This window comes from Sturnira hondurensis, unplaced genomic scaffold (assembly GCF_014824575.4).
Source record: "Sturnira hondurensis isolate 20B ecotype Veracruz unplaced genomic scaffold, ASM1482457v3 Scaffold0008723, whole genome shotgun sequence".
In the NCBI taxonomy this organism is placed as follows: domain Eukaryota; kingdom Metazoa; phylum Chordata; class Mammalia; order Chiroptera; family Phyllostomidae; genus Sturnira; species Sturnira hondurensis.
The window spans coordinates 5,163,800-5,190,436 of record NW_028081354.1 but is presented as its reverse complement, the minus strand read 5'-3'; the positions used below and the strand labels follow the sequence as shown (position 1 = coordinate 5,190,436).

The 26,637-nt window shown below is 41.2% G+C and overlaps 1 protein-coding gene across 1 annotated transcript; it reads left to right on the top strand.

Annotated features, from left to right (window-relative positions):
* The first annotated feature begins 5,287 nt into the window (after positions 1-5,287).
* WDR82 (WD repeat domain 82) lies at positions 5,288-23,397 on the top strand. Its single transcript, XM_037055716.1, has 9 exons — positions 5,288-5,761; positions 10,053-10,150; positions 12,893-12,959; positions 18,289-18,388; positions 18,855-18,971; positions 19,188-19,343; positions 19,791-19,860; positions 20,681-20,823; positions 21,817-23,397. The coding sequence occupies exons 1-9, from the start codon at positions 5,601-5,603 to the stop codon at positions 21,844-21,846; spliced, it is 942 nt and encodes a 313-aa protein (XP_036911611.1). The 5' UTR covers positions 5,288-5,600; the 3' UTR covers positions 21,847-23,397.
* The last annotated feature ends 3,240 nt before the right edge of the window (positions 23,398-26,637 follow it).

Here is a 26,637-nt window from a genome sequence, read left to right as displayed (position 1 = left end):
CAAGTCTTGGAAGAAAGCTTTAGTCTAAACAACGAAATCTGTGAAAGGTATAGGAAGTACAAAACTTGAAAGAGATCCTGCAAAGATTTCTTTTGACTGACAGCATTCAGTAGATTATGGCTGTTTCTGTGGTTATTTTTGTAGGTTAAGAGGAACCAAAAACACGTTATCTCAGTGGGTGCGTTCATTTCCCAGCATTTATGGGACGTGGCACCAGATTCGTCCTTGTGCCATCTAACAATTCAAAGCCAATTCTACATTAGCCTTTCTAGCTTGTGAAATAAAGAAGCAGAGATTGCAGGGAAGTGAGTGCTCTGGGCCATGTAGGGCTTTTCTTCCATTGCTTTGCAGTTTGGAAAGTTGCCATCCATTCGTGTTTCAGTCAAACAGGCTTTTTCCAGACCCCAGAACAAATTGTAGCCAGAAGCTCTGCTCTTTGTCAAGGAGGCAAATTGTAGCCCAGACTGAGCCAGAATCTTCCCTTCTCCCCTCAGAGAACCACCTTTCATTATGTGTAGGAATCCTGGCTCTTCCTTACCTAGGGGATGGCACACAGCCCCAAGTTCTTTCCAAAAAGACCCCAATTGTCCCAGGGTTTCTGTAGTGTTTTTACTGTTGTCCAGGTTATATCTGGATCTCTGGATAACACATCTTCCTAATATCAGTGATTTCAATGTTTCATTCTTTCCTCTTCAGCCACTGCAGTTTAGTGAAAACCGTATTTTGCCGAGTATAATGCACTTCCACGTTTTTGGCCCAAACTTTCAGGGAAAAAAAAAATCTTTTGATTTTTCAATTCAATATTTTATTTATTTATATTTAGAAACAAAGCCAATTATTGTATTCCAAGGTATTATTTTACACACAGATACCGTGTTTGCTTTCTAGAGTTACATTTTTAACGCATAAGCATAAATAAAAGAATTAAAAACATTTATATAGATACTGAAGTAGTACTACCTATGTATAATGTACATCCTTATTTTTCCTTCAGAAATTTGGGCAGGAAAAGTGCGCATTACATTCAGCAAAATACGGTGAAATAAATCGGCTCCATCTCCATCGTTGGAGACCCCAGACAGTTAACCGTTTGAGAAGCTGAGCATAAGTTAAACATCTGTGAACCCTCACAGGCTGCACCAAGTTTAACCCCTTGCACAGAAAGTTAAAACTAGAATTAGTGGTACCTATTTTGTGATTAGATATGCTTTCCTTTGTTAAGGGTCAATTTTCTCTCCTTTTAAGGCAAAGAATCCCTTTTAGGAACCATTGGAACAACCCTGTTGACTACAAAGAGGGTAATTCTATTATTGTTCAGTATCTTGAATGTGGTGGTGGTTGCACAGCTGTATATGGGTGTTAAAACTATCAATGAAAAAGTTCGATTTTTACTGTACATAAATTATACTTTGATTAAGAACATAATCAACAATTAGTTTGGTTACATGAAAAATGTGTACAATAAAGTCCTAAAGCAGGGAAAAAATGGTTGCATCTATAAAGCTTATGAGTATATATACATAAATAATGAGGAGGAAATCAGGAGAATTTAAAACTGCATTTTGTTGAATGAGGAAATAACTTTCCCTTTAAAAAATTTCTCTGTAATTGATGCTATGAGTTGTTGGAGCTGTAAATATGTTTCGTTTTATTTTTATTTTTCTACATATTTCTTTTTAAAAATTTTTATTGAATTTATGGGAGTGACATTGGTTAATAAAATTTTATAGATTTCAGGTGTACAATTCTAAATACACCATCTGTATATTGTATTGTGTGTTCACCACCCGAAGTCAAGATTCCTCCCATCACCACTTATCCCCACTACCCTCTTCTACCTTCTGCTACCCTTTTCCTCCAGTAATCACCATACTCTTGTCTGTGTCTATGAGGTTTTCTTTCCTTTTTGTTTTTTTGCTTATTCCCTTCACTTTTTTTCACCTAGCCCCCAACCCCCACTCTGACAGTTGTCAGTCTGTTCTCTTTGTCTATGAGTGTTTCTATTTTGTTAGTTCATTTTGTTCCTTAGGCTCATGTAAGTGAAATCATATATTTGTCTTCTCTGAATGACTTATTTCCCTTGGTGTAATATGATCCAGGGCCATCCATACAGTCTCAAAAGCTAAGATGTCCTTCCTTTTTATGCCCAGGTAGCATTCCCTTGTGTAAATGTACCATAACTTTTTTACCCACTCATTTACTGAAGGGCACTTGGGCTGTTTCCAAATCTTGGCTATTGTTAAACAATGCTGCAATAAACACAGGGGTGCATATATCCTTTACCTTTAGTGTTTCAGGTTTCTTAGGATATATTCCCAGAAATGGGATTGCTGGGTCAAAATGCAGTTCTATTTTTAATTTTTTGAGGTAATTGCTTTCCACAGTGGCTGCACTAATTTGCATTTCTACCAACAGTACATGAGGGTTTCCTTTTCTGCACATCCTAACCTACACTTGTTGTTTATTGATTTATTGATGATAACCATTCTGACAGGTATGAGGTGATATTTCATTGTGGTTTTAATTTGCATGTCTCTGACAATGAATGACATCGAGCATCTTTTCATACGTCTACTGGCTATCTGTATGTCCTCTTTGGAGAAGGGTCTGTTGAGGTCCTTTGCCCACTTTTAAATCGAATTATTTGGGTTTTTTTGGTGTTGACTTGTGTAAGTTCTTTATGAGTTTGGGATATTAACTCCTTATCAGATGTATCATTGACAAATATGTTCTCCCATTCAGTGGGGTATTTTTCCATTTTGTTTATGGTTTCCTTTGCTGTGCAAAACCTTTTTACTTTAATGTAGTCCCATTTAAAAATTTATTTCCTTTGTTTCCCTTGCCTGAGGAGATATATCAGAAAAAATATTACTATAAGGTATGTCTGGGCTCTAGCTGGTATGGTTCAGTGGGTTGAGTGCTAGCCTGCAAAATCTTTAAACGTTCCAACATCTGGATTATAGGGGTACCAGAAGGGGGAAAGAAACAGCCACGAGTGGAAAGCTTATTTGAACAAATAGTAAAGGAGAACTTCCCCAGTGTAGCAAAGGAAATAGACTTTCAGGGAATCCAGGAAGCTCAGAGAGTGCCAAAGAAGTTGGAGCCAATAAGGAACACACCAAGGCACATCATAATTACATTAGCCAAGACTAAAATGAAGGAGAGAATCCTAGAAGCAGCAAGAGATAAGGGACAGTCACCTACAAAGGAGTACCCATCAGACTGTCAGCTGATTTCTCAAAAGAGACCTTACAGGCAAGAAGGGGCTGGAAAGAAGTATTCCAAGTCATGAAATCCAAAGACCTACAGCCAAGATTGCTTTATCCAGCAAAGCTTTCATTTAGAATGGAAGGGCAGATAAAGTGCTTCTCAGATAAGGTCAAGTTCAAGGAGTTCATCATCACCAAGCCCTTATTATATGAAATGCTAAAGAGACTTATATAAGAAAAAGAAGATGAAAAATATTAACAGTGAAAGGAGAGCAAACTCACAGTTATTAACAACCACACCTAAAACAAAAGCAAACCAAGAGGGCAGCTAGATGAGGAGTGGAACCATAGAAATGAAGAACACATGGAGGGTTAGCAACAGGGGAGTGGGAGGAGGAGAAGGGGGGAGAAGGCACAGAAAATAGCATAGATGGTAGGTAGAAAATAGATGGGGGGAGGGCGAGAATAGTAGGGGAAATGTAGAATCTAGAGAACTTGAGACACGTGGTCATAAACTAAGGGGGGGGAGAATGGTGGGGGAGGGAGTGTTCGGGTGGAGGGGAATGAAGGGGGGGAATAGAACTGTAATGGTATAATCAATAAAATATTTATAAAAAAAGGTATGTCTGAAATTTTACTGCATATGATTTCTTTTCAGATTTTTTATGGTTTTGAGTGTAACATTTAAGTCTTTCATCAACTTTGAGTTTATTCCTGTGTATGGTTTAAGAAGGTGGTCTAGTTTCATTTTTTTGGCACATACCCATCCAATTTTCCCACACCACTTACTGAATGTATTGTTTTAACCTCATTGTATGTTCTTGCTTCCTTTGTCAAATATTAATTCACTATAAAGGTCTTATTTCTGGGCTCTCAAAACATACATTAATGGTAATGTATGTTTTTATGCCAGTATCATGCTGTTTGATGATTACAGCCTTGTAGTGTAGTTTGATATCAGATAGCATGATTTTCCAACTTTGTTCTTCTTTCTCAAGTTTGTGAGGCTATCCCAGGCCTTTTGTGGTTTCATGTATGTTCTTGGAATATTCTAATTCTTTGAAATATGCCATTGATATCTTGATAGGTATTGTCTTGACTCTTTAGATGGCTTTGGAGAATATGGACATTTTAATGATGTTAATTTTTCCTGTCCATGAACACGGTATATGCTTCTACTTATTTGTGTCTTTTTCAGTTTATTTCTTTAGTGTCTTATAATTTTCTGAATACAGGTCTTTTACATCCTTGGTTAAATTTATTCCTTGGTGCTTTTATTTTTGATGGAATTATGAATGGGATTATTTCCTTAACTTCCCTTTCTGATGGTTAGTTATTGGTTTAAAAATGCAACTGATTTCTGGATATTTATTTTGTATCCTGCTACTTTACTGAATTCATTTTTCAGTTTTCATAGTTTACTGGTGGAATATTTACAGTTCTCCGTAGAGTATCATGTCATCTGCTATAAGTATTTTTTATAAGTTAGATGAATGTTTATTAAGATTTGTGTATCTGTACACTCAAAATTAGTTCACTTTGTGCACTTTTATACACTTAAGTTTTAAAAGAAGGCTTAAAGTTCTGGCTCGTGATCACAAGAGTGTACACTCAAATTAAAAAATATGCATCCACTAAAATTTTGTGCAGTCTTCCATGTTATACCTTAATAAGAAAAATACATAAATTGAAACTCTGTGCTGGCTCTGTCCTGGACTAGCGGCCAAAGCGGGCCCGGATCCGTTCACTGACCCTAGAAAGGCTCCAGGGCCACAGCAGAACCCCAAAGGACCTGCTTCCCTATGGCATGCGGTCGGGGCGCCTACGTCCCTCTCCGCGGGTTTTAAGATCCTGAACTAAGGCCCATAGCTCTTGGGCACTTAGAAGTCTTCCAGCCCATGGGAGAAAGCCATTGGCAACTCCACTTCTCCCGGGCCCCACAAACGGGTGGAAAAGCTGGGCGGAGAGCCATCCCGCCACTCCATTCCTCGCTAGCTGTACTGACGTTACCGCCCCGCCTCCCGGCCTCACTCCGCCGTTCCCGCCCCGCCCCCTTTCCCGGCGTGCACCGCGGTGAAGTCCCTCGTCTTCGGCTTCTGCCTGTCGCCCCAAGATGGCGGACACAATGAGGCGGTACCGCGCCGGTTGCTTGTGATCCTACCCTGAGGAGAAACGGTCGGCAAGGCCTTCACAGTCTAGGCAGGAGAACGTTGCACGAACAGGAGGCGGGAGAGGAGAAGGCGGCCCGACTGTCGGCCGCTCTCCCGTTCGCCGCCAGTGCGGCACCCGCTCCTTCAGGGTCGGCCCCTCGGCTGCCCGCCCGCTCGCCCGCTCGTCGCGGGGCTCCGCCCCGGCCCCGCTCCGCTGCTGCCTCCTCCAGCAGCCGCCGCCATGAAGCTGACAGACGGCGTGCTGCGGAGCTTCCGCGTCGCCAAGGTGTTCCGTGAGAACTCGGACAAGATTAACTGCTTCGACTTCAGCCCTAACGGCGAGACGGTCATCTCAAGCAGCGACGACGACTCCATCGTGCTCTATGATTGCCAGGAGGGCAAGTGAGTGCGGTGGTGGCCCTGGGCCGGGATCTGAGTTCCTCCCTCCCTCTCGTGGTTCGCCCCGCTGCCGGCTCCCCGCCTCGACTCCTGCCCCCGCCTTTTTGGCACTGGCTCATGCCCAGGCCGCTTCCACTCCAAAGCCGTCCCGGAGACCTTTTCTTTTCTTTTTTAAAATACAGCAGTGACAGCATGACTAGTTTGTATGTCTTCGGTCTTTCCAGAGAGCGCTCATACATCTCTTGCCCAACCCCACCTTGACCTTGACCTTTAAGCGTCGGGTTCGCCCACCCCCTCCCCGGGTGGTAGCTTTTCCGCCCCTGGTACTCTATCCGAGGTGCCTGTCGGCAGTGCCTCTAGCGCTGAAGCGCGGAGGCTGCTCTCCTGCCTCATCCGACCGCTCTCCGAGCCCCGTCGTAGGTGACCTCGATTCAGCCCTGGCGCTCTGCCCATCCCCTGTCCCTCGGCTTCCCGCGGCCTTTCTGCCGGGGGGCCGCGTGGGTTGCAGTTCTTAGGATTTATTTGTTGTGTTTCTTCGGGCTCCGTGTCCTTTCGTTTCTGTTCCAAATCATGTTCTTACTCCTGAAGACGCGACGGACCCCACTTATAAGTGAACTTTTTAGCAACCTCTGAAACTTTTCCTTTTTGTCAGATGAAAACGAATTTGGCTGTCCCATCCCGACCTGAATGTGAACCTACCATTAGAACAAAGAAAACACCGTATAACAATTTCGTGTTTCCTCTTATGCTTAAAAAAATTACACTTGTTGGTCTACTTGGAATTATTAAAATTCCGAGTCTAGTCTGATCGTGAAATTTCTACGTTGTCCCAAGTCCTCTGGAGACGCACCACACCTGCATCTCTGCAGTCTTGTAAGCATAGCATTTTTCGCCTTTTCCCCTGGGGACCTTGTCAGCTTCACCTCCCTCCTGCAGACTTGCTTTCTGTAAACCCTTGCTGAATTGTGAGTTTCTCTGGAGCAGAAACTGGTTTACACTAAATTTGATTTCCCTCCAGCCACCTTTTCCAAGCTGCCTTGCAGATGTTAGGTTTTCTCAGACTTCATTTTGTTGCCTAGTTCCAGATCTTATTTTTTGAATCTTTGGGTTTTTCCTCTATCTGCTCCAACTGTCCTTTTTGCGTTAAAAAAAGCCAATGTCTTCTATAAACTTTCTTTTGGAACTGTTCTAGTCGTTTGTGAGTTTAGTTATCTAAAGTAATTCTGTTTTGGGCTGAGCCATAATGTTCTCATTTTCCCCCCTGGGGCTATGAAACAGTATTATGTAACTGGCTCTGGCTCTGCCTGCAGTATGTGGGAGGGTTGCCTGTAGTGGTGGTCCCCGGGGGAAGAGAGAATTTGTTGGTTGGATCAATGCTGAGTTACTTGAGTCAATTTAATTCATTTAGTGTATGGTTTGCTCTGCACATCTGGCTACTTTAATCAGCTTAGGAGAGAGAGTGACGTGTAAAGCTCTGGGTGATGGTCAGTTGTGGGGCTCTGGAACTAGAAGTAATTTGAGGCTGGTTTACATGAAATGTTTAGTGCTGTGCACAGATTAGAACCTCTCCCTGGAACCTGAGGATGGAGATGTATAGCCTCATTCAAAGGAAATAAAGGTTGTGATAGTATTTCTTCCTGGTTTGTCTCATAATTTCCACTTGTTGAAAGGGATGACAGTGACTTTAAATCCTGTCTTGTTAAAAGTAAAATGTTAATTTTATGACATACTGTCATTCATTCACTTATGTAGTGTCATTACCTAATTATAAATTTACAGGAAAGGGGGGAGGGAGGGTGCGGGGGGAGGGGAATGAAGGGGGGGAATAGAACAACTGTAATGGTATAATCAATAAAATATATTTAAAAAAACAAAAAAAATAAATTTACAGGAAAGTTTAGTGTTCCAAAGAACTCCCATATGATCAAATAATTGGCTACATTTTGCCCCATTTGCTTATTCTCTGTGTACATTATTTATACATATGCATTTGTTCTATTTTTTTTAAATACGCATTTTTTCTAAAAGTTGGAGATACCAGGCCCCTTTATCCTTAAACATAGATCCCTACAACATGGTTTTCTTATGCACAAGGACATTCTCTTACATGAGTATAACCAGAACACAGTTATCCAAGGTAGGAAATTTAATTTTGATATGATAATTTAGGGCATGCTTTAAATGTTTTTATTTTATCAGATAATTTTGATCTTGTTTTGTTGTGATCTGTGGCAGGAGAATGGTTTCATAGTTAGGACACCTTAGTTCTAGTTTGGTCTTGTTACCAGGTGTGTGACATTGGTCAGATCACTTCTCTGGATGTTAGATGACCTCTTACCCTCTAGGAGTCCATGGTCCAAAGTGGTAGTGTGAAGAAAAAATTTGCCACTGGTGTAGGTCAAACCAATATTGGAAGAAAAGTTATTTCCTTGTAAGGCATAGTATCTTTATTAGCTGGTACTAATGATAGGATTTGGAAGTTTGAAAATGGCTAAAATAATATTCTTAATGTTTTCTAGTTTACTATTCACTTAAACTTTCTTTATAATGGAGTTCATCCACTGAGTGATTTTTTAGCTTGATAATATGAAGGATATTATCTGTGGTAGGTGATGCAAATTATTCCAAGAAAAGGCTTGAATATTATATATTCATACTTGATTACCAGAATCATAGTTGGTGGAGAAAAGCCTATTAAAATATTTGTGAAAAAATGTTCTAGGGCTTTGCAAAGATCCTCTGAAATGGACGCAATACATTAGAAACTTGCTTTCAAACTAGGAAATGGTATGTGGTAAAAGATTCTTTTTATTAACAAAAACCCAGGTTAGTGTTACTGATAAATTTGAGAAAATAGACTATATCCAAGTAGAGCTGAAAATTTTCCTCACACCACACACACTTTAACATTGGCTCTTTAGGTTCTTCTGTTGTAATTAGACTGAAATACTGGAATAAGTAAGCTTCTTCTTTCACTGCTAGAGACAAAGTTAATTTGAGAGGAAGCATATATACATGCTTATACTCATTTACTTACTCACTGGTTACCACCATACAGTACGTAACCCCAATGCACAACCCTGGTCAAAGGACTCTACTAGGTAGCCTCTGAGCTGAACTGTTTAGTAGTAATGGTAAGAATGTGGAAAATCCAGTGCATTTGGAATGAGAAGTCTTGTTTGGAAATAGGCTTTATGTAGGAAAACCCGTAACCTCACTGACATTAACAAACACTGAAAATGCAAATGATTGAATTCTTAAAGCTACCAGAGTGATCTGATTGTTTAGCATCTATGTGCCAAGATGATTTTGCATTGATGATGCAGTGAACTTCATAAATTGGAACTCTTGGCAAATACTGGTAAAGAATTTATGAAATCTGCCTACACCTAAGTAAGTGTAGAACAGGGGCGTCTTATTCACTGGGGGCCACATCAGCTTCACAGTTGCTTTCAAAGGGCCGAGATAATTTTCGGACTGTATAAATGTAACTCCTTCACTATTAAGGAGTTGAAATTATGTTTGGCTCTTTGAAGACAACTGTGAGGCTGATGTAGCTCCTGGTAAAAATGAGTTTGACATCTCTGGTGTAGAACAACATTACGAAGTTTTTGGTTAATGATTTTGCTGAGTTAGGTTTGAGCTTGATCTTCAAGCTTCTATAGAGGAAGACATTTAAGGAACTTCATTGAATGGATTGATGTCCTCTAGCTTGGAAATAAGTGATTTTACATTAAAAAGAAAACCAATGACTAGTTTTGCTAGGGAGAGTTAGGCTTGCCTTTCAAAAGGCTCAGTAATTGCTTTTGACCTGTAGGATAGGGAGAATGGATAGCTTCTGCAACAGCAGGTTGTATTAGGAATGGTAATCAGTAAGTTCTGGCCTCACTGGTTTGATGTATTTTCATATCCCTCTTTGTCATCAGGTTGACTTGTGTTGTTTTTGTGTGCCTTGTGATGACTTGTGTGCCTTTCTTCTCAAATAGATGTACTTTTTCTCAAAGCTGACTTTTGAACATTGTCGTAAAGACTGAATTGAGCCCTCAAATTTATTCTACATCCTAACAATGGCATTTGGTGTTCAGAGGTTAAAGGCTGTTGCACTTAATTGATTCCATTTGTGTTCTTCCCTTTTGGGAGAAATTCTGTGTTTTTTTTTTTTTCCTCCGTGTTAGAGCTTACCAAGAATCCTCACCCTTGCCACTTATTCAGATGCTTTTCTCTCTATGAAAATCCCAGATTTTTCTGATGGAGGATTTTGATGGTTTTCTTTCTTTGTCCATTTCCTTGTCAGACCAAAGAGAACCCTGTACAGTAAGAAATATGGTGTGGACCTCATCAGATACACTCATGCAGCAAACACAGTTGTTTACAGCTCTAACAAAATAGACGGTAAGCAAGCCCTCTTTTTAGGAGTTATAGTCATGGTTTCCTTCGTTGAATAATAGTTCACAGAATCTTTGTGACTACTTCTGTTTTGGTTATAGTTACTTTAAGTTAAATATTTTCCTGTGATATTAGCAATGCTAACATTGTTATGACTGCAGAGATGCTGGAGGCAAGACATTAATGCTTTTGAAGGACGTGAAACTGAGTATGAAAGGTTTTCTTCAGTTTAGAGTGGAAAGTGAAAATGGGAAGCAACAAATATGTATTTCTGGTTTGTATTTCTTGAAACTTAAAAGAATACTTTCAGAACAAATAAAAGGAAAGAATACTTGACGCGCAGCAAGAGGTAAACAGTAGTATCTCCTGTTCAAAATATTGAGGTTTGAGAAAAGTTTTCACAGATACTTGAGCTGTGATAGTTTAGGGTGTGTTAGAAGAGTTTTGGTGTATGGCAATCTTTTATGATCTGTGTCATAAAGGACAGTGTACTAACCTTGGTTCTCTTTGATTATGGGGGCATTTTTTAATCTGAATTTTATCCTTTTTTCTTTTTCCTTTTAAGTAAAGCTGATGTTTTTGAAGAGTAAAGAGTTATTTTTAGAAATTAAACTTGTGAATTTCTTTCTCTAATAAATGGTCTCTGTTTTTAACCTGCATTTCACCTGGGATAAAACAATCACACTTATTTTCATGTTAGAACTCCTTTTTTATTATTTATTTATTTTAAAAGATTTTATTTATTTATCTTAGAGGGGAAGGGAAGGAGAGAGAGAGAGAAACATCAATGTATGGTTGCCTCTCATGCGTCCCCTGCTGGGAACCGGGAACTGGCCTGCAACCCAGGCATGTGCCCTGACTGGGAATCGAACTGCGATACTCTGGTTCGCAGGCCCACGCTCAATCCACTGAGCTACACCAGCCAGGGCTTAGAACTCCTTTTTTAAAAAATTTAACTTAATCTCACTGATTTATTGATTGTTTCACTTTTTTGTGGTAAGATTTTCCTAATGTCATTCAACAAAGATTGTTTAGACTGCTATTTTGGCTATGCCTGGCTCAGCCGATGGGCAGAAATTTTTTTTTAATGTGACTTTTCTGCCTGCACTTGACTTTGAGTAAGTATATTAATTCTACTTTTCATGCCTCTGTTTCAAAAGTGGTTTTCTAAGTTACCATGCATTTGATGCTTTTGGACAAGAACATAAAACGCTAGGTTCCTGAGGAACCATATCTGTTTGAGCATCTGCATGACTGGTATATTTCTTTTGTTGGGGTGTTTATTGGGTGATTGAGGATTGTCCAAATATAGTTCAAGAAGAGGCAATTGTGTGGCACTTGCAGCTTTGCTGCCAGGCCTCTGCTGTGAGGATGTTGCCTTTCCTGCCTCGAGTGCATCCTGAAGAGTTCTTCCAACGCTTCGTTTCCTTTTGCCTGATTCCAGGCTGAGGTAGTAGTTTGTACAGTTTGAGGGTCTATGATACCACCCGGTACAGGAGATAACTGTACAGGCCACTGCCTTGCCAGGAACAGCGCGCCAGCTACTGAGTGGGGCGGAGAGGATGGCGACGCCCTGCTCATCTCTGGGAAACCAGGTAATGGGGAGGAAGCCTTTTTGCTGCTTAGGGCAGGTGAGTAGCTCTTAGCAATGCAACAACTAGAAAGACTTCGTAGTTGTCATTTGAGAACTCTGAAGATGTATTCAAGGAAATCTATGTAGAGTTCAGTTTTGGAACAACTTTCTCCCAGGTTAAATGCCCTCTCATTAGAAAGTAAAGTACTGGGGTGACTTGGTGCTTCAGTTTCTTTGTTCTTATGTTCTTTTTGCCTCCAGAATGTTCTTTATGCTTTCCGTTTTGTGTTTTGTCAACATTTCCTATTACCCCTTTCTCAACAGTTGTTCCTTGTTCATAGTGTTTTTTGGGGCATTGTACTTTCTACTTCTGTTCTTTATGGCATTTCATTTCCTTCACACCAGTATTTTTTGTTTATTTTTTTTAGATGGAATCATTTGGTTTTTAAGAGACTCCTGTTTTACCCAAGCACAAATTTCTACAATTATTCCTTTTCTTGATATAGTCAAAATGTCACTGTTATGATTGTTGGTATAGTTCATGAGTTTTGTTTTGAAATCTCTTGAGATTTTTTTTTAAAAAATATTTTATTTATTTATTTTTAGAGAGGGGGAAGGGAAGGAGAAAGAGTGGGAGAAAAACATCAATGTGTGCTTGCCTCTTGCGCGCCCCCTATTGGGGACCTGGCTTACAACCCAGGCATATGCCCTGACTGGGAATTGAACCTGTGACCCTTTAGTTCTTCAACTGAGCCATTCCAGCCTGAGTTGTTGAGATCTTTTAAACCCAAATTTTCCTACTTCTTTTGGCCACTTTATTTTGTAATTTACTGCTCTGATGCACAAGGGACCAGTGGGTAGTTGATTAGTTAGAAAGGAAGAAGAATATTCTCTTTCCATTTTGTTTAGTTTTAGTGTAAATTGTGTATCCCGTTAACATTCAGGTGAGGTTATTGGTCTATAGGCTGTCAACTTAAGAACTCTGCTTTTGAATTATGTCACATTTGTAGTACCCTCTCTTCACCTGTGGAAGGAATCATTCACTATTTATTCACACTTTGCTTGGGTTATGGACAGCAATGAATTCTTTCACCTTATCTTTTCAAGATGAAAATGCAAAGTAAATTTCTTTGAAAAGAGTGGGGTATCATCATGCCTTATTTGTCTTCTTACAGATACTATTCGTTACCTGTCCTTGCATGACAACAAATACATCAGATATTTTCCTGGACATAGCAAAAGGTAAGACACAAGTGTTACAGAAGTAGATAGTTCTTTTATCCCCAAGGTTCCAGACAATAGAAGAATGGAGAGATTTTATCAGCGAACTAAAGCATTCCTCACTGCTGTTTGGCATTCCTCTTAGTCTTTTGTTAACCCCCACCCAGTCAGCTCTTGATTAACCGGTTGTAGAGGCAGGGGTAGGACTTCATACATAAACTGAAACCACAATTAAAACATAATTAGGAAAAAAGGTTGATTTAAGATATTCAGTGGAAACCTATGTAGTAAACAAATGCAGTTAGCATTTAGGAACCCTAAATATCAGATGTCTCCTAATGAAAGGCTCTCGTTACATACATGAGGTCGTCTGGTATAGGTGGCCCCCATTTCATCATGTTCCTGCTCTGTGCAAAAAAGTAAATTTTCTCATTCTCTATTCGTAGCATAGATTTAATTTTTTCTATGTGAGGATCATAATGATGATGCAAAAAAGTGAATGATTGTCCTTTGTGACTTTTGAAAATCAAGAAGCTTTTTTCCTTATTCTATTTTGTAATGTAGGGTTGCTTCTCTCTGTCTCCTACCCCAATTTCCACATTATTTTTTCTCTGTAGTTTTTCCAGTTTTGTTTGAAAGTTAAACACTTTTTCCCTTGGATGATATATTAATCACTGGGAGGGGGGTATATCTTCCTGCTTTTATTTGCAAATGTACAGAAACCAAGTAAGGCTTGGAGTGGTAGAGAACCCTGACAGGAGGTGGACTGAGAGCCAGGCTGTATTTCTAATTGGTCAGGGTCTTTCTATGTTGCTAAAGGTAAGAGGTGGCAGCTCTTGGTTACTGTATTTTCAGACAAAGAATGGCATGTGACAGGTAGATGTTTTTTGCTTGCTTGTAATCAAATTAATGTTCACAAATATACTGTTTATACTTGAGTTGATTGCAGTCAAAATTCGTGCTAGTCTTCCCAATTATCCAACCTCTTGACCTCCTGATTCTTAGTAGATGACGTTACCTCTCTCTCTCTCTTTTTTAAAGATCTTATTTTATTTATTTTATAGAGAAGGGAAAAGAGGGAGAAAGAGGGAGAGAAACATCAATGTGTGGTTGACTCTTGTGTACCCTACACTGGGGACCTGGCCTGCAACTCAGACATGTGCCCTCACTGGGAATCAAACCAGCAACTCTTTTTTTTTTGACAAAATCAAGGCCATCCAAATGAGTTCTTTACAAATTCTCTTCCACCAATATTCCTGTCTTCCACCTAAATTCCTCTCTTCCTTGGAACCCTTTTCTTGAGAAAGAAATAACCTTACTTCCTTGACGGAACCAACCTTTCTATTTGCTTTCATGTCAACTGGACTTTTCCTTGCTGTCTATAAACTTATTTGGTCTTCCTCATCTTAAATCTATTTCTTGAGCCTATCACCCACTCTTTTTTTACTGTCAAACACGAATAATCTCAATACTCCCATCTTTACCTTTTTAAAAAAAATTTATTTTTATTTAATTCTTGTTCAAGTACAGTTTTCTGTCTTATATTCCCAGCTCTGCCCCCCCCAGTGCTCCCCACCTCCCTCCCATTTCCGCCCCCCACCTTAGTTATTGTCCACGTGTCCTTTATATTTGTTCATGTGAGTCCTTCCCCTTTTCCCCTGTGATTCTCTCCCCTCTCCCCTCTGGATCTTTACCTTTTCACAGTTATTCACTGTTTAAATTGCTCTCAGTCTAGTTCCAAAGTCATTTCTGGGGCTTTTTTCGAGTTGTTTTGCTTCCTTTTCCTTTTTTTCCTTTTTTAGGGGGTGCTCATCCTCTCAGTAAAACATTTTTTTCCCCTTTGGCAGCTGACTTTTCCCATCTTGGTTCTATTCTTGCTATTCTTGGCTTCTTGCTCTCCTTTTGACTCTGAAATAAAGAAGGTTTTGTTCTAGCCTTTTCCCCTTCTTGGTGTTTTTACAAATTATGCCACTGATTTCATTCATTCAGGTGGCTTCCCAAATCAGTATTTTTAGCTCATGTTTGTCATGATTTCCAGACTTAACATCCACTTACAGATTTTATACACAATCTACACAGATGTGTCTTCTATGCCCCCACCTGACAGGTCTAATACTCCATCCAACATTGTTCTATTCCTTGGGCTATATCCTGTCTACCTGATGTTTCTTCATCTCTGTGCCTTTCAGTTCTCTGGACTCACAGCCTCTGTCTCTTCACTCCCTTTCCCTTCCTTTCACATCCAGTGAGACGTTAAATCCTATTGATTCTACTGAGCTTTAGCCTCCTGTGTCATTCTTTTCCCAACTCCTTTCTTTGGGTCTGTCCTGGCGTGTGCCCTGTCAGGGTGAATTATTGCCATCCTAATTTACCTCCCCATCCCCCATCTTCCTGCTTCATCACTCTGTATTACAGTTTTGACTACTTCACAGCTCCCTCAGGAAACCTTGGGTTCTCCACATCTGCCTGTTCCTTTCCCTTGGAGTCCAGTTCTCCTCTCTCTGGTTCTGACCTGTTTCCCAGCATTATCTCTCAGTTGAGGTGAACTGAACATGTGCCTCATGCTTCCCTAGTTGGCATCTTCTGGAAAAGCATCTCCCATTGAAACCCTGGTTACCACAGGCACTGCTTTTTTCCAGAAAGCTGCCTCTGCCCCTGTTTTGGAGTTGTCTGGACTAGATAGTTAAGCCTCCACAGAGTTGAGGTATTATTTCTCCTTGTATTCCCTGTTCCTTTCAGTGTAGAATCGTGTGCCAAGATAGACTTACCTTGAATTATTGACCTGAATAACATGGCATAAAATTACATGTGTAATTTTGCTCACTGTGAGCATTACATGAGCATTTTGCTCACTGTGTTTTAATATTACCTCAGCATTCCCAGGAAGTTTTGGCTTACAGTATATTTTAAATTTTTAGGTTGGGGAGCTAGTGTAAATATTAGTTGAGTTATATGGGAAGAATTATTATTTTTTTGGAAAGAATTCTTTAAAGAAAAAAATAAAGTAAATTTGAGGAAAAGTAAATTTTCTGATTCTCTATTCATAGCATAGATTTAATTCTTTCTAGTGGAACCAAAACCTCCTGAACCTGTTTCAGTACCATGCAAAACTTGAACTTCCTCTGTTTCTAAATTTTAAAACAAAAATCTATTCACAAATGAGTTTTGCAATTCAGTCACTTTTTTTACTTCAAACTTTTTTTGTCAAAGTGAAACAGTACAACACGTACATTTCCTCTTCAATGTTTTTTTAAAAAATATTTATTTTATATATAGAGAGACATCACTTCGTTGTTCCACTTATTTATGTGTATGGATTCATTGGTTGCTTGTTGTATGTCCCCTGAATGGAGATTGAACTCACAACCTTGGCATTGTGGGATGATCCTCTAACTAGCTGAGCTGCCTGGCCAGGGCTCCTCTATAATCTTGATCTGTGATACCAGCTGCCATATCTGTGAAATGTTTTGTCACCAAGCCAGAATGTGGAACTACTTACTCATAACACCCAGAAGGAAGAGCCATCCGAATATCCATTTCATAAGGGCTTTCTCCATAGGTGGTACTGTAGAGTCACAGACATTGTATAGGTTTGTACCTCGCTCTTCAAGGACCTCATGGTTGGGACCATAGTGTGCTCTGTGGTCCCTCTCTGTAGGCCAGTGCTGGAGTGGTGGAGGGTGTCTTCAGAGCAGGGCATAGCAGAGTGAGGACATCGGCAGAGGGAACAAGAGAGCTCAGGATGAGCACTTGGAAGAAATGTTTTTATGTGAGTGATTCTTAATGGTAAAACCATAAAAGGGACCCGTGTCAGAAATATAGTTGCTGTTAGCATATGCCTGTGGTTTTGTAATTTTAGTGCCCAAACCAGCAGTTTTTGCCATCACCTAGAGCTTGTTAGAAATACAGACCCTATTGCAGGGGTGTCAAACTCATTTTCACTGGGGGCCACATCGGCCTTGAAGTTGCCTTCAAAGGCCCGAATGTAATTTTAGGACTGTATAAATGTAACTACTCCTTGACAGTTAAGCAAAGGCTCAGCTCTGCCACCAGGTAGAATACCAAGGTGGAGGGCCGGATTCAGCCCTCGGGCCTTGTATTTGCCACCTGTGCCCTATTGGACTAGTTCTGGTAGAGGATCCCAGCAATCTTTGTTCTAATCCATCCTCCAGGTGATGCTGATGCCGCTCAGGTTTAGAATATTTAGTCCACAAACCTGTAGTTAAGTTATCATGCTTTAAAAAAAATTACATATAGGTGAGTACCAGCAGGGTCAGTACCCTTTTAAAGTATACTGTTCCGTGGTTTTTATTATTTACAGAGTTGGGCAACCATCACCACTGTGTCATTCTAGAACATTTTCATCACCCCAAAGAGAAATCTTTTATCCATTAGCAGTCAATTTCCAGTCTCTGGCAACCACTAATGGACTTTGTCTCTATAGCTTTACCTGTTACAGGCATTTTGTATAAATGGAATCAGACAATGTGTGGGCTTTTGTGTTTGACACTACATTTCTGGAGTTCATACATATTGTAATGTGAATCAATACTTCATTTTTTAATTCTGAATGATATGGCACTGTATGGGATACACACATTTTGCATATCCATCCATTCATTAGTCGATGGACATTTGGGTTTCCAGTTTTTGGCTATTATGAATAATGTGGCTATTAGTATATGTGTAGTTTTTTTTGTGTGGACATATATTTTTATTTTTATTGTATTAAATTCCTCTAATTTTTTTAGGAACTGTGAAACTGTTCCAAAGGAATTATGCCATTTTACATTCCCACCAGCAATGTGTGAAGGTTCCAACTTTTCCACATCCTTACCAACACTTGTCGTCTCTCTCATCTCTCTTTTAGATTATAGCTATGCTAATGTTGTAAAGTGGTATCTCACTGTGGTTTGATTTGTATTGGAATCATATATCTTTGTGCTATAGCTTTAAGTTGCTTTTTTCCATTATACTAGTTGCCTTTGATTATTCCTGATTGTTTATGTAGTGTATTCCTTAAAGTGGAAGTTTGGGGAGAACAGGTATAGGTAGGTTGGTAGAGTGGTTTAGAGTTCACATCAGTTTTTCTTTAATCCTTGCCCAAGGATATGTTCATTGATTTTAGAGAGAGGAAAGGGAGATAGAGAGAAATATCAATTGGTTGCCTCCTATACATGCCCCAATGAGGGATTGAACCCGTATCCTAGGTATGTGCCCTGACCACAGGTGAGACCTGCAACCTTTTGGTGCAGGGGACAGTGCTCCAATCAACTGATCCCCCTGGCCAGGGCCGCATCCAGTTTTTGCAAATATTTTGCTTCAACTCCTATTTATCTCTGCATTTCAGGGTGGTGGCCTTGTCCATGTCACCTGTGGATGACACTTTCATTTCTGGGTCTCTTGATAAGACCATTCGACTCTGGGATCTCCGGTCTCCTAACTGCCAGGTAATGGCACCTCACAGTTACACAGTGTTTTCTATGATAGGCACTATCATCAGTTCCCTCTCAAGGAAGGGGAAAAGCAGTGGTTCCATTCTGGAATCCCAGTCTTTTAAAACTTTGGAGAAAATCAGATTTCCTGGTAGGTAGCTGGTAATTAAGCAAATGCCCTTAATCCATTGCATGTTGCATTTTGCTCTGTGGCTTATTGGTATAAAAAACAGTTTTCTGAGAGCCTTTTAGGCTCAAGGGATTTTTTTAATTAGAATTCATTATGTATAAAATTACACAGTTGGGGTTGATCTGAAATCAGTTGTAAGGAGATGTTTTTAAAAGCCTCATTTTAGTTTTACTTTTTCAGTCTTGTATGTAGGCTGGTGTCTGTGTCCCTTAGTTTTCTCTGGGAAAAGTAAATTTTGTAGGTGTAGAATCCTAGGTTCGTTAACTTTTTTTCTTACTTCTTTTTCCTTAGGGCCTCATGCATCTACAAGGCAAACCGGTTTGTTCTTTTGATCCAGAAGGGTTAATTTTTGCTGCAGGTGTCAATTCTGAAATGGTCAAACTTTATGACCTTCGCTCTTTTGATAAGGTGAATTTTTGAATTTTTAAGCTATCTTGATATTATGGAAGTTTTGAAGGGTGCAGAAGAGATATATGATAGCTATTGAAAAGGGTCCTGTCAGTAGTTAATTCTCTGTTTTCCCTAGTGAGAAAGGAATCTAAAGGGATGGAATAAGAATTGGCTCTGGTAGAAGGAATTATTGATGTGCCTTGGGCCTGGGGTTGCTACGTTTATCTTTTGCAGGGGCCGTTTGCAACATTTAAGATGCAGTATGATCGGACTTGTGAGTGGACAGGACTTAAATTCAGCAATGATGGCAAACTCATCCTCATCTCCACCAATGGCAGCTTTATCCGTCTCATCGATGCATTTAAGGGAGTGGTGATGCACACGTTTGGGGTGAGCTGACAGCATTTCAGCATGGCTGTTTCCATGTTCCTACCTCAGGTGTTGAGAATTGTGTTACCTGGTTAGTGGAGATGAGCAGTGTTATCCTTGACTCACTGATCAAGGTATGGGCTTGCATTTTCTCCCTGCACATGAACACATTTCTCTTGGATTCTAAGACATTCACTTTCTTACCTAGTGACCCAAGTTTTAGATATAAAATAATTCCTGACCATAAATATTTTCTTGCCCTCTTGAATTTGGTTGGGGGTATGGAGTGAATTATATAGGGTGGTGGCAAACTATTTGCCAAAATAAAACCTTGGTAGCATGAGGAGAGGGCTTCATGAGGAGAGGGCTTCATGGAAATGGAGGTGATGAGTCTGTTGGGTCAGTGTTTCTAGGCAGTTATTTTTTGTTAATGACACTTTGACAAGGGAACTGTTCTCCTTTTTTTAGGGTTATGCCAACAGCAAAGCTGTCACATTGGAGGCCTCATTTACACCAGATTCGCAGTTTATTATGATTGGTAAGTGTCCTTTATCCCCCCCTTGGGAGTTATTTTTCTGGTACTGAGATTTCATTTATATTATTTTTGTTAGTTTTTTTTTTCTTCCCCCATTATTTATTTATTTTTTAGAGAGGGGAAGGGAGGGAGAAAGAGAGGGAGAGAAACATCAGTGTGTGGTTGGAAACATCCCATGCACTCCTTACTAGGGACTGGGCCTACAACCCTGGCCTACAACCCATCATGTGCCCTAGATGGGGAATTGAACCTGCAACCTTTTGAGTCACAGGCTGGCACTCAATCCACTGAGCCACACCAGCTGGGTCTATTTTTGTTAGTTTTAACTAAGCTATTATTTACTATCCTTTTGTTAGAAATTCTTAGATTTCTGTGTTGCACAGTATGCTAAAAGTACAGTGTCTAAACTATTGTGACTTTTTAGTTCTTCACTGGGAACTGGCATTAATGTTGGTCTTTCCTGGACTAGCTTTAGAGTTAAAACTCTATGAGCACTATCTTACTACTAATACTAACTTCCTGATATCCTGCTTTCTGTCATCTTGAAGGCTACATGTTGGTAGTGTAATGATATTCAGCCCTCATTTTCAATGAGAAAACTGAAGTCAGAGGGGAAGTTACTCGTCCAGGAACAAATAACTAGGGTCAAGATCATTCCCCAAAGTGTCTTTTTTTCACTACCTTTCCTTCCTCTCAATTTCTGCTAAGGACTGGGTTCTGAAACATAGCCTCTTTCCAGATGTCAGTCTTTCTTTGTCTTTTTCCCTCTTGTCATTATATTGTGTTCTTGAGCTGTTGTGTGTTCCTTGATCATTCTCTTCAGGTTCAGAGGATGGCAAGATCCATGTCTGGAACGGAGAGAGTGGTATAAAAGTAGCTGTGTTGGATGGCAAACATACAGGCCCCATTACCTGTTTACAGTTCAACCCCAAGTTCATGACCTTTGCCAGTGCATGTTCCAACATGGTATGTGAACAATGGGAGATGTCCTTCATTTGGGTAGTGGGTATTTCAATGAGCACGGCAAGCTGTGTTCTAAATAGGTACGTCATAAGCACCCAACTTCATGTTTCTCAACTGGGTGCTTCAATGTTTCACCTCTTATTCTCTGATCTTTGGTTGGGCTGGCCTTTCACTTTTACTCTTAGATCTGAGATCACCTCTGAACTCCTGGGAGATCATAGGCCAATTTTAGCTCTGGCTTCTGGTTTTATGCTCAAACTGTATGGTCTACAGTTGACAGCTTTTTGGCTTCTTAAAATACTTTGAGTAAGCTGTTTGTGGCTGCAACCTTTCAGTTTTCCATTTTGTCAGTTTGTGCTGAATTCCTCAGAATTTATTATGGTTGATCATAACTCACTGCTTAGAATTTTCTCCAGACCTGGTCTCTTTCTTAGATAGCACTAGGAGAACAAAGCATCATGAGTCTCAGCTTCCAGTTTCCTCTTGGCATCTTCTAAACCTACATGGGTATTTGGAGTTGAGGCACTTTACAACTAGCCTACCCAAAACGCACCTTCCCTTCCCCCTGTACCTCTAACTAAGAAAAGTGTCAGAAAAAAAATGCAGCAAAACCATTCAGTCCAAATTCCTTTCATTTTTTTACAGCTTAGGAAGGTGAGGGCCTGTTTGAGGTCCCCTGGTGTATTAGTATTGAGGCCAAGTTACGCACACCCCCAGCTCCTGGACAGCACTCCTTTTTTTCCTTTACCACTGGGCCCTGTGGTAGAAAGTAGACAGTGTTGGAGGGAAACAACTAGTTTGCTTTCACATGAAGCAGTGTTTCTCTATAGATTACCTGAGTCAGGCAGTCTGTTGGTTGGTTGGCAGGGAGGGCCACCAGCTATAATTGTTCCACCATTGGGGTTGGGCAACCTGATGTTGTGAGAAGGGGTAAAGAATTCTCAGCAGTTAAGAGAGAGGCTTGGCTAAAGTTGACTTGTCTTGTTCTTTTTCCAGGCCTTCTGGTTGCCCACCATTGATGACTGACCCTGATGCTGTTCGGCTGTTCCTGTACAGTGAGGGTGGCCAGCAGGAAAAGAACCAGACTGAGATAATAGTGCTATTGGATTATTTCACTGGGCTGGAGAGCATCCTTCCACATGGCCTTCCCATGGATGTGCTGTACCTCTGCTCAAAAGAAAAAATACTTTGCCAAGCTTCTTCAAAAGGATTCTTGGTGCGGCAGATTCAACTGGGACAGATTTTCTAGTTGTTAACTGCACTGAGCTCCTCCAGAGGAATGACCAGACTCATGATTAGGGTATAGTGAGGCCTTTAAGGCACCTTCAGTTTTGAATGTATTTGCTGCCGAGGAGCCAGTAAAGTTATTAATTCTGCACATCCCTTCTCCCACCCCTGTAAATGCATGGGAAGCCACAGTTTTGTTTTTGAAATGCTAGAGCAGCTCAGTGCCCCTTGCCCTCACCCTGCATGTCTTGTTCCTGGGTTTCCCTGTGTCATTATGGTAATAATCCACACCATCATGTTACTTAGGTGCCAAACATTTACAGAAGTAAGTTTTCATGTATCTTTGGGTCAGAAAGGGACAGATGCAGAAAGATCTTGCTTGCCAGGAAGACTTGCAAGTTAGTCATTTCAGTGTGGGTGATCTAGACATGCCTCAGGCTCTGGGTTTGGGGTGAGAAAATGCTCAAGAGCTTGAAAGGGAGGACAAGTAGCATGTGAGTTCCTAGGGCTGGGGTCTTTAGCAGTAACCTAGTGTGGTCCTTTTTCATCAAGACAAATCGATGGTCCTGGGTGCCTACCCAGTATGGTGGTGTACAAAAAGCAAGATGGGAGTCTATTTTTGTACGAGATACATCACACTTTCCTGTGGGCCAGTATTGTGGAGTGAGTCCGAGTTGTTTACACTGATGCCTTCCCTGCCCACCACAAATTGTGTACATAGTCTCCTGATGATACTACCCCCTTCCCCAGCTCCCAACCATGAGCTGGCTCTAGGCCTGTGTTATATGTTATATTTAGTCTTTTTATATATGACCTGGGATTTCTGTTGTTTGTATTTTAGCACAGTGTGTATGCCTTCATTTAAATATATCTGTGTATGTGCATACATATATATATGTGTGTGTGTATGCATATATATATATATATATATAAAATACCTGTTGTTTTCAGAGTTTAGCTGAAGGACATGGAGTTCTGCAGCCTGGGGGAAAGACTGCATTCTTGCTAATAGTGTTTGCCATACGCGTTAGTAAGTCTTCCCTATGACATTTTTTTTTTTCCTTCAGGAGACTGAATGAAGCAAAGCTTCAAGTGTTTGCTAATCCCATGGCAGCTAAGTGAGGGTCTTGGGATGACTCTCGTATTCCTCAAGCCGCACTTTGGGGCCCTCTCTGCAGTATTAGCCCCCTTTTTTGCCTGGTGATGCTCTGTCTACACCTATATATGTGTGACAGTCACTTTTGCATGCTTTCTGTATCTGGCTTACAGTATTTGGGGACAGAATGCTGGAACCAGGCCATTTTCAGTTTGTCTGAGGCTTCTTTACCAATTATAGGTCACTCCTGTTTACCTCTTATGTCTGCTTTCTTCTTTTCCTTGCCTCCTCTTGGGAGAAGGATGGGTACTGATCAGGGTTGAGTTGAGCTGCAGCTGGCTTATGGCTTTTTCCTCCCCTGCATGGCCTTCTTAGAGTAGGATGAATCGCATGTCTTTCCACTAAATTCCCAAACATTTAAGCAGGTTCCCTGCACATCCAGAAACAGCCTAAACAAGGTTATAACTTGTCTAAGAAGACTTGCCCAAGTGTATAGCTGCTAGGGGGAAAGTAAGGCTTTACTGCTTCTGTTCAGCAGCAGGAATAGGCCATTGATTGCAAGCAATTTGTTTTAGTAATTACTTTTTATTTTTAAGCCTCACTCAAGGAAATGTTTATTGATTTTAGAGAGAGGAAGGGAGAAAGAGAAACATGAATTTGTTGCCTTTTGTAGGTACCCCGACTGGGGATCAAACCTGCAACCTTTTGGTGTACAGGATTGTGCTGCAACCAACTTGAGCCACCTGGCAAAGGCAGCAATTATTTTTTGACTTCTTCCTCAAACTTGAAGGTCAAAGGGCATGCATGCATCTTTCCCAACATGACTAGAACCTGTAGCTTCTGTGATATCCACAGTTCATAGCTCTGCCATCTCAGAGTAATGGAACTCACTCTGATGTTGTAGAAAACAACTACTGGCCTGAGCTGTTACTCCCACTCCTGGCTTTCCAGGATAGAAAATTCATTGTAGGGAAACTGTTTAGAGTACTTGGAACTGAGTTAACAAGAAAACCTGCCTAATTAACATCTATGATGAGGGCTGCCACCAAGCATGACTTGTCTGTTAGCAAGAAAATGATCTGTATTGAGCTGTGTGTTCAAAGCTGAGATACCATGTCCTTTAAAAATATGCACTGCATGACCTCTGTTTATGGGGACCCGTGGCTGCAGAGTTGGGAAGGAAAGGGAAAAGATGTAGCTGGAAGTGAGTGGAGATGATGAGATGGTGGGAATAAGTCAGAATAAAGGGAGAAAAAAGGCTGTGGGCCAGAGAGGCTGAGGGCTGGGGCTGCAGAGATGCTCTCAGTGGGAGCCAGAGGTGCTTCAGTGCTCGGTGGAGAGGAGCTCACCACTCTAGTCAGGGCCAAAGCCACTGACTTGTATGTGACAGTAACACTGCACTACTCAGCCACCAGCCAGTGGGTTATTTTTTTAAGGAAAAACTTCCCTGTTGCAATTATAATTAATGCTTATTAAAGAAAATTTGAGAATTTTAAAAAGAATCAGTTTGCCACCCAAATGCTACCACTGTTAATCTTTTGGTGTTAAATGTTCCTCTAGACATCTCTGTGTGTAGATTTTTGGTGTGTTTACATAGTTGTTATTCTACTGTATATACAATTTTATGTTCCTTTTGTACTTAACATAAACATTTTTTCCATGTTATCTGTCTTAAACAGAATTTTATGGCTGCAGCCTCTTCCATTGAGTTTCTGTAGCATTGTTTGCTTGGTTCCAAGAGTTGAAGGGAAAGATGGATTGTCTCATGGCTCACCCTGGGACTTGTTGTAATGCTGTGTGGGTGTGGATGTTGGGATCCCTGGGACTGTTACTGACTGGCCCATGACTAAGGTTTATGGGCTGGTGGGAGAAACCCCTAGACTCATCCCTCAACTCGTAGCAGCCTGGGTCACTTCAACCCCAGCCTCCAATAAGCAACCGTATAGACAGAAATGAGTGACTGGGAAAGGCCAGCCTGAGCCAACCTTGATACTCAAAGACGGCACCTGGCATGTACCTCAGGCCACCTGTCATCCCCACTGTTACCTCAGTCCTCGATCAGATTGGCAGCCTCTAGCGGGGATAAGTTAAGAGTTGTCCTAGGCCCTGGCTTCTGCGGGGGCAAGGATAGTGGTACCTCTTTCAGGGTCCTATGCCAGTTCTGGCAGAAGGTCCAGCCAGTTGCTTGGTTGCCCATTGCCTGGCTTGTGAGTTGGTAACTCCTAAAGCCAATGATCTAGCTCTGTCCTGAAAGCTACAAGGACCTGATGTCTGCCTCATTACTGGCTTTAGGCCCATCACTTTGTCCACTCTCATTGGAGGTTGGCCAAGGGCTCTGAAGGGCAGCAGAGGGAACATGCCAACTTGTGATAGACCATGCATAGGCTCTCCTGACACATTGTTCAAGGAGGAAGAGACCTCACATCACAGCCTGGTGGCAGGGCTGCCACAGCACTTGGCTCTGCTGAGACTTGAATACATAGGTGAGTGTAGCTGCCCCCGCTGCAGTCATTTCTGCCAGTTTGGCTTGGTTGCAGTTGAGAGACCCTCTGCACCCACTCACTGGGCTTCACCCTTTGTTATGAGGAGCAAACTCTGGGGATGAACTGGCTCAGCTGTTAATGTGGGTGAGGGGCAGGTACAGGATGCTGCCCATGCTTTTGGGGGAGGTGTGGGGAGATGGCTGAGGAAAGAGGAAGTGAAACTCCTGCAGGCTGTTTGGGCATACTCCTGTGTTTGCTAGTTGCCTAACCAGGGGAGTCCTGGGCAGGCTGTCAGGGCTGCTGGGGCTGACCATAGTTTGTCAGAATCCAGCTGTGGACAGGTGTAGGTCCACTAGTGCTGGGCTGTGGAATGTGACTGAAAAATGAGAAATTGTAGTTTTTTTCTATCTCTTTCCTAAAGAATGTACCGAATAAAGTAAGGGTAGGAAAGGGCACCTGAGAGTGTCTCCTCAATGAGTTTACCATCAATTCTGGGGCCTACTGGTCCTTGTCCTCCCTAGCTGCAATCTAGGACTGTCAGTTAACCTGGTAAGAACTAATCTCAACTGTAAACTAAAGTAGTGAATCAGGGAGAAATTGAGTAAGGCTGAGGTCATGAAAGTGATTACTTTGTAAATGAATAAACACTTTCCAAGCACTTGAGCCTTGGCAAGTGCTAGATGGTGAAATAGTCTTGTGGGGAAGGTGAGGAACTAAGCTGCTCATCAAAATGCAAGCCCTGGAGCTTTGTATTCAAAAACAAGTTAAAAGGCAGTTTTTTTGGCACCTCAAGCCCAGAACTCCCAGAGGGCTGTGGTGACCTTTCTGTTCCTCAGGAAACAATCATCTCATTGGGGCTCACCCCAAGCTAGGAACCAGGGAGGCCACAGAAAAAACATGGTGCTGACTATAAGCTTGCAAGGTAGAGCTAAGACTGATTCTGTGCAAAGCAGAAGAGCAAAAGGTATACTGTAATGCCAAGCTGTACAGCAACTCACAATTCACAAGTGC

Coding starts and splice junctions, on each gene's coding strand:
- WDR82 (XM_037055716.1), top strand. CDS start 5,601: ATGAAGCTGACAGACGGCGTGCTGCGGAGCTTCCGCGTCGCCAAGGTG. Junction 10,151..12,892: donor CAGCTCTAACAAAATAGACG/GTAAGCAAGCCC, acceptor GTCTTCTTACAG/ATACTATTCGTTACCTGTCC. Junction 20,824..21,816: donor CCAGTGCATGTTCCAACATG/GTATGTGAACAA, acceptor TTCTTTTTCCAG/GCCTTCTGGTTGCCCACCAT.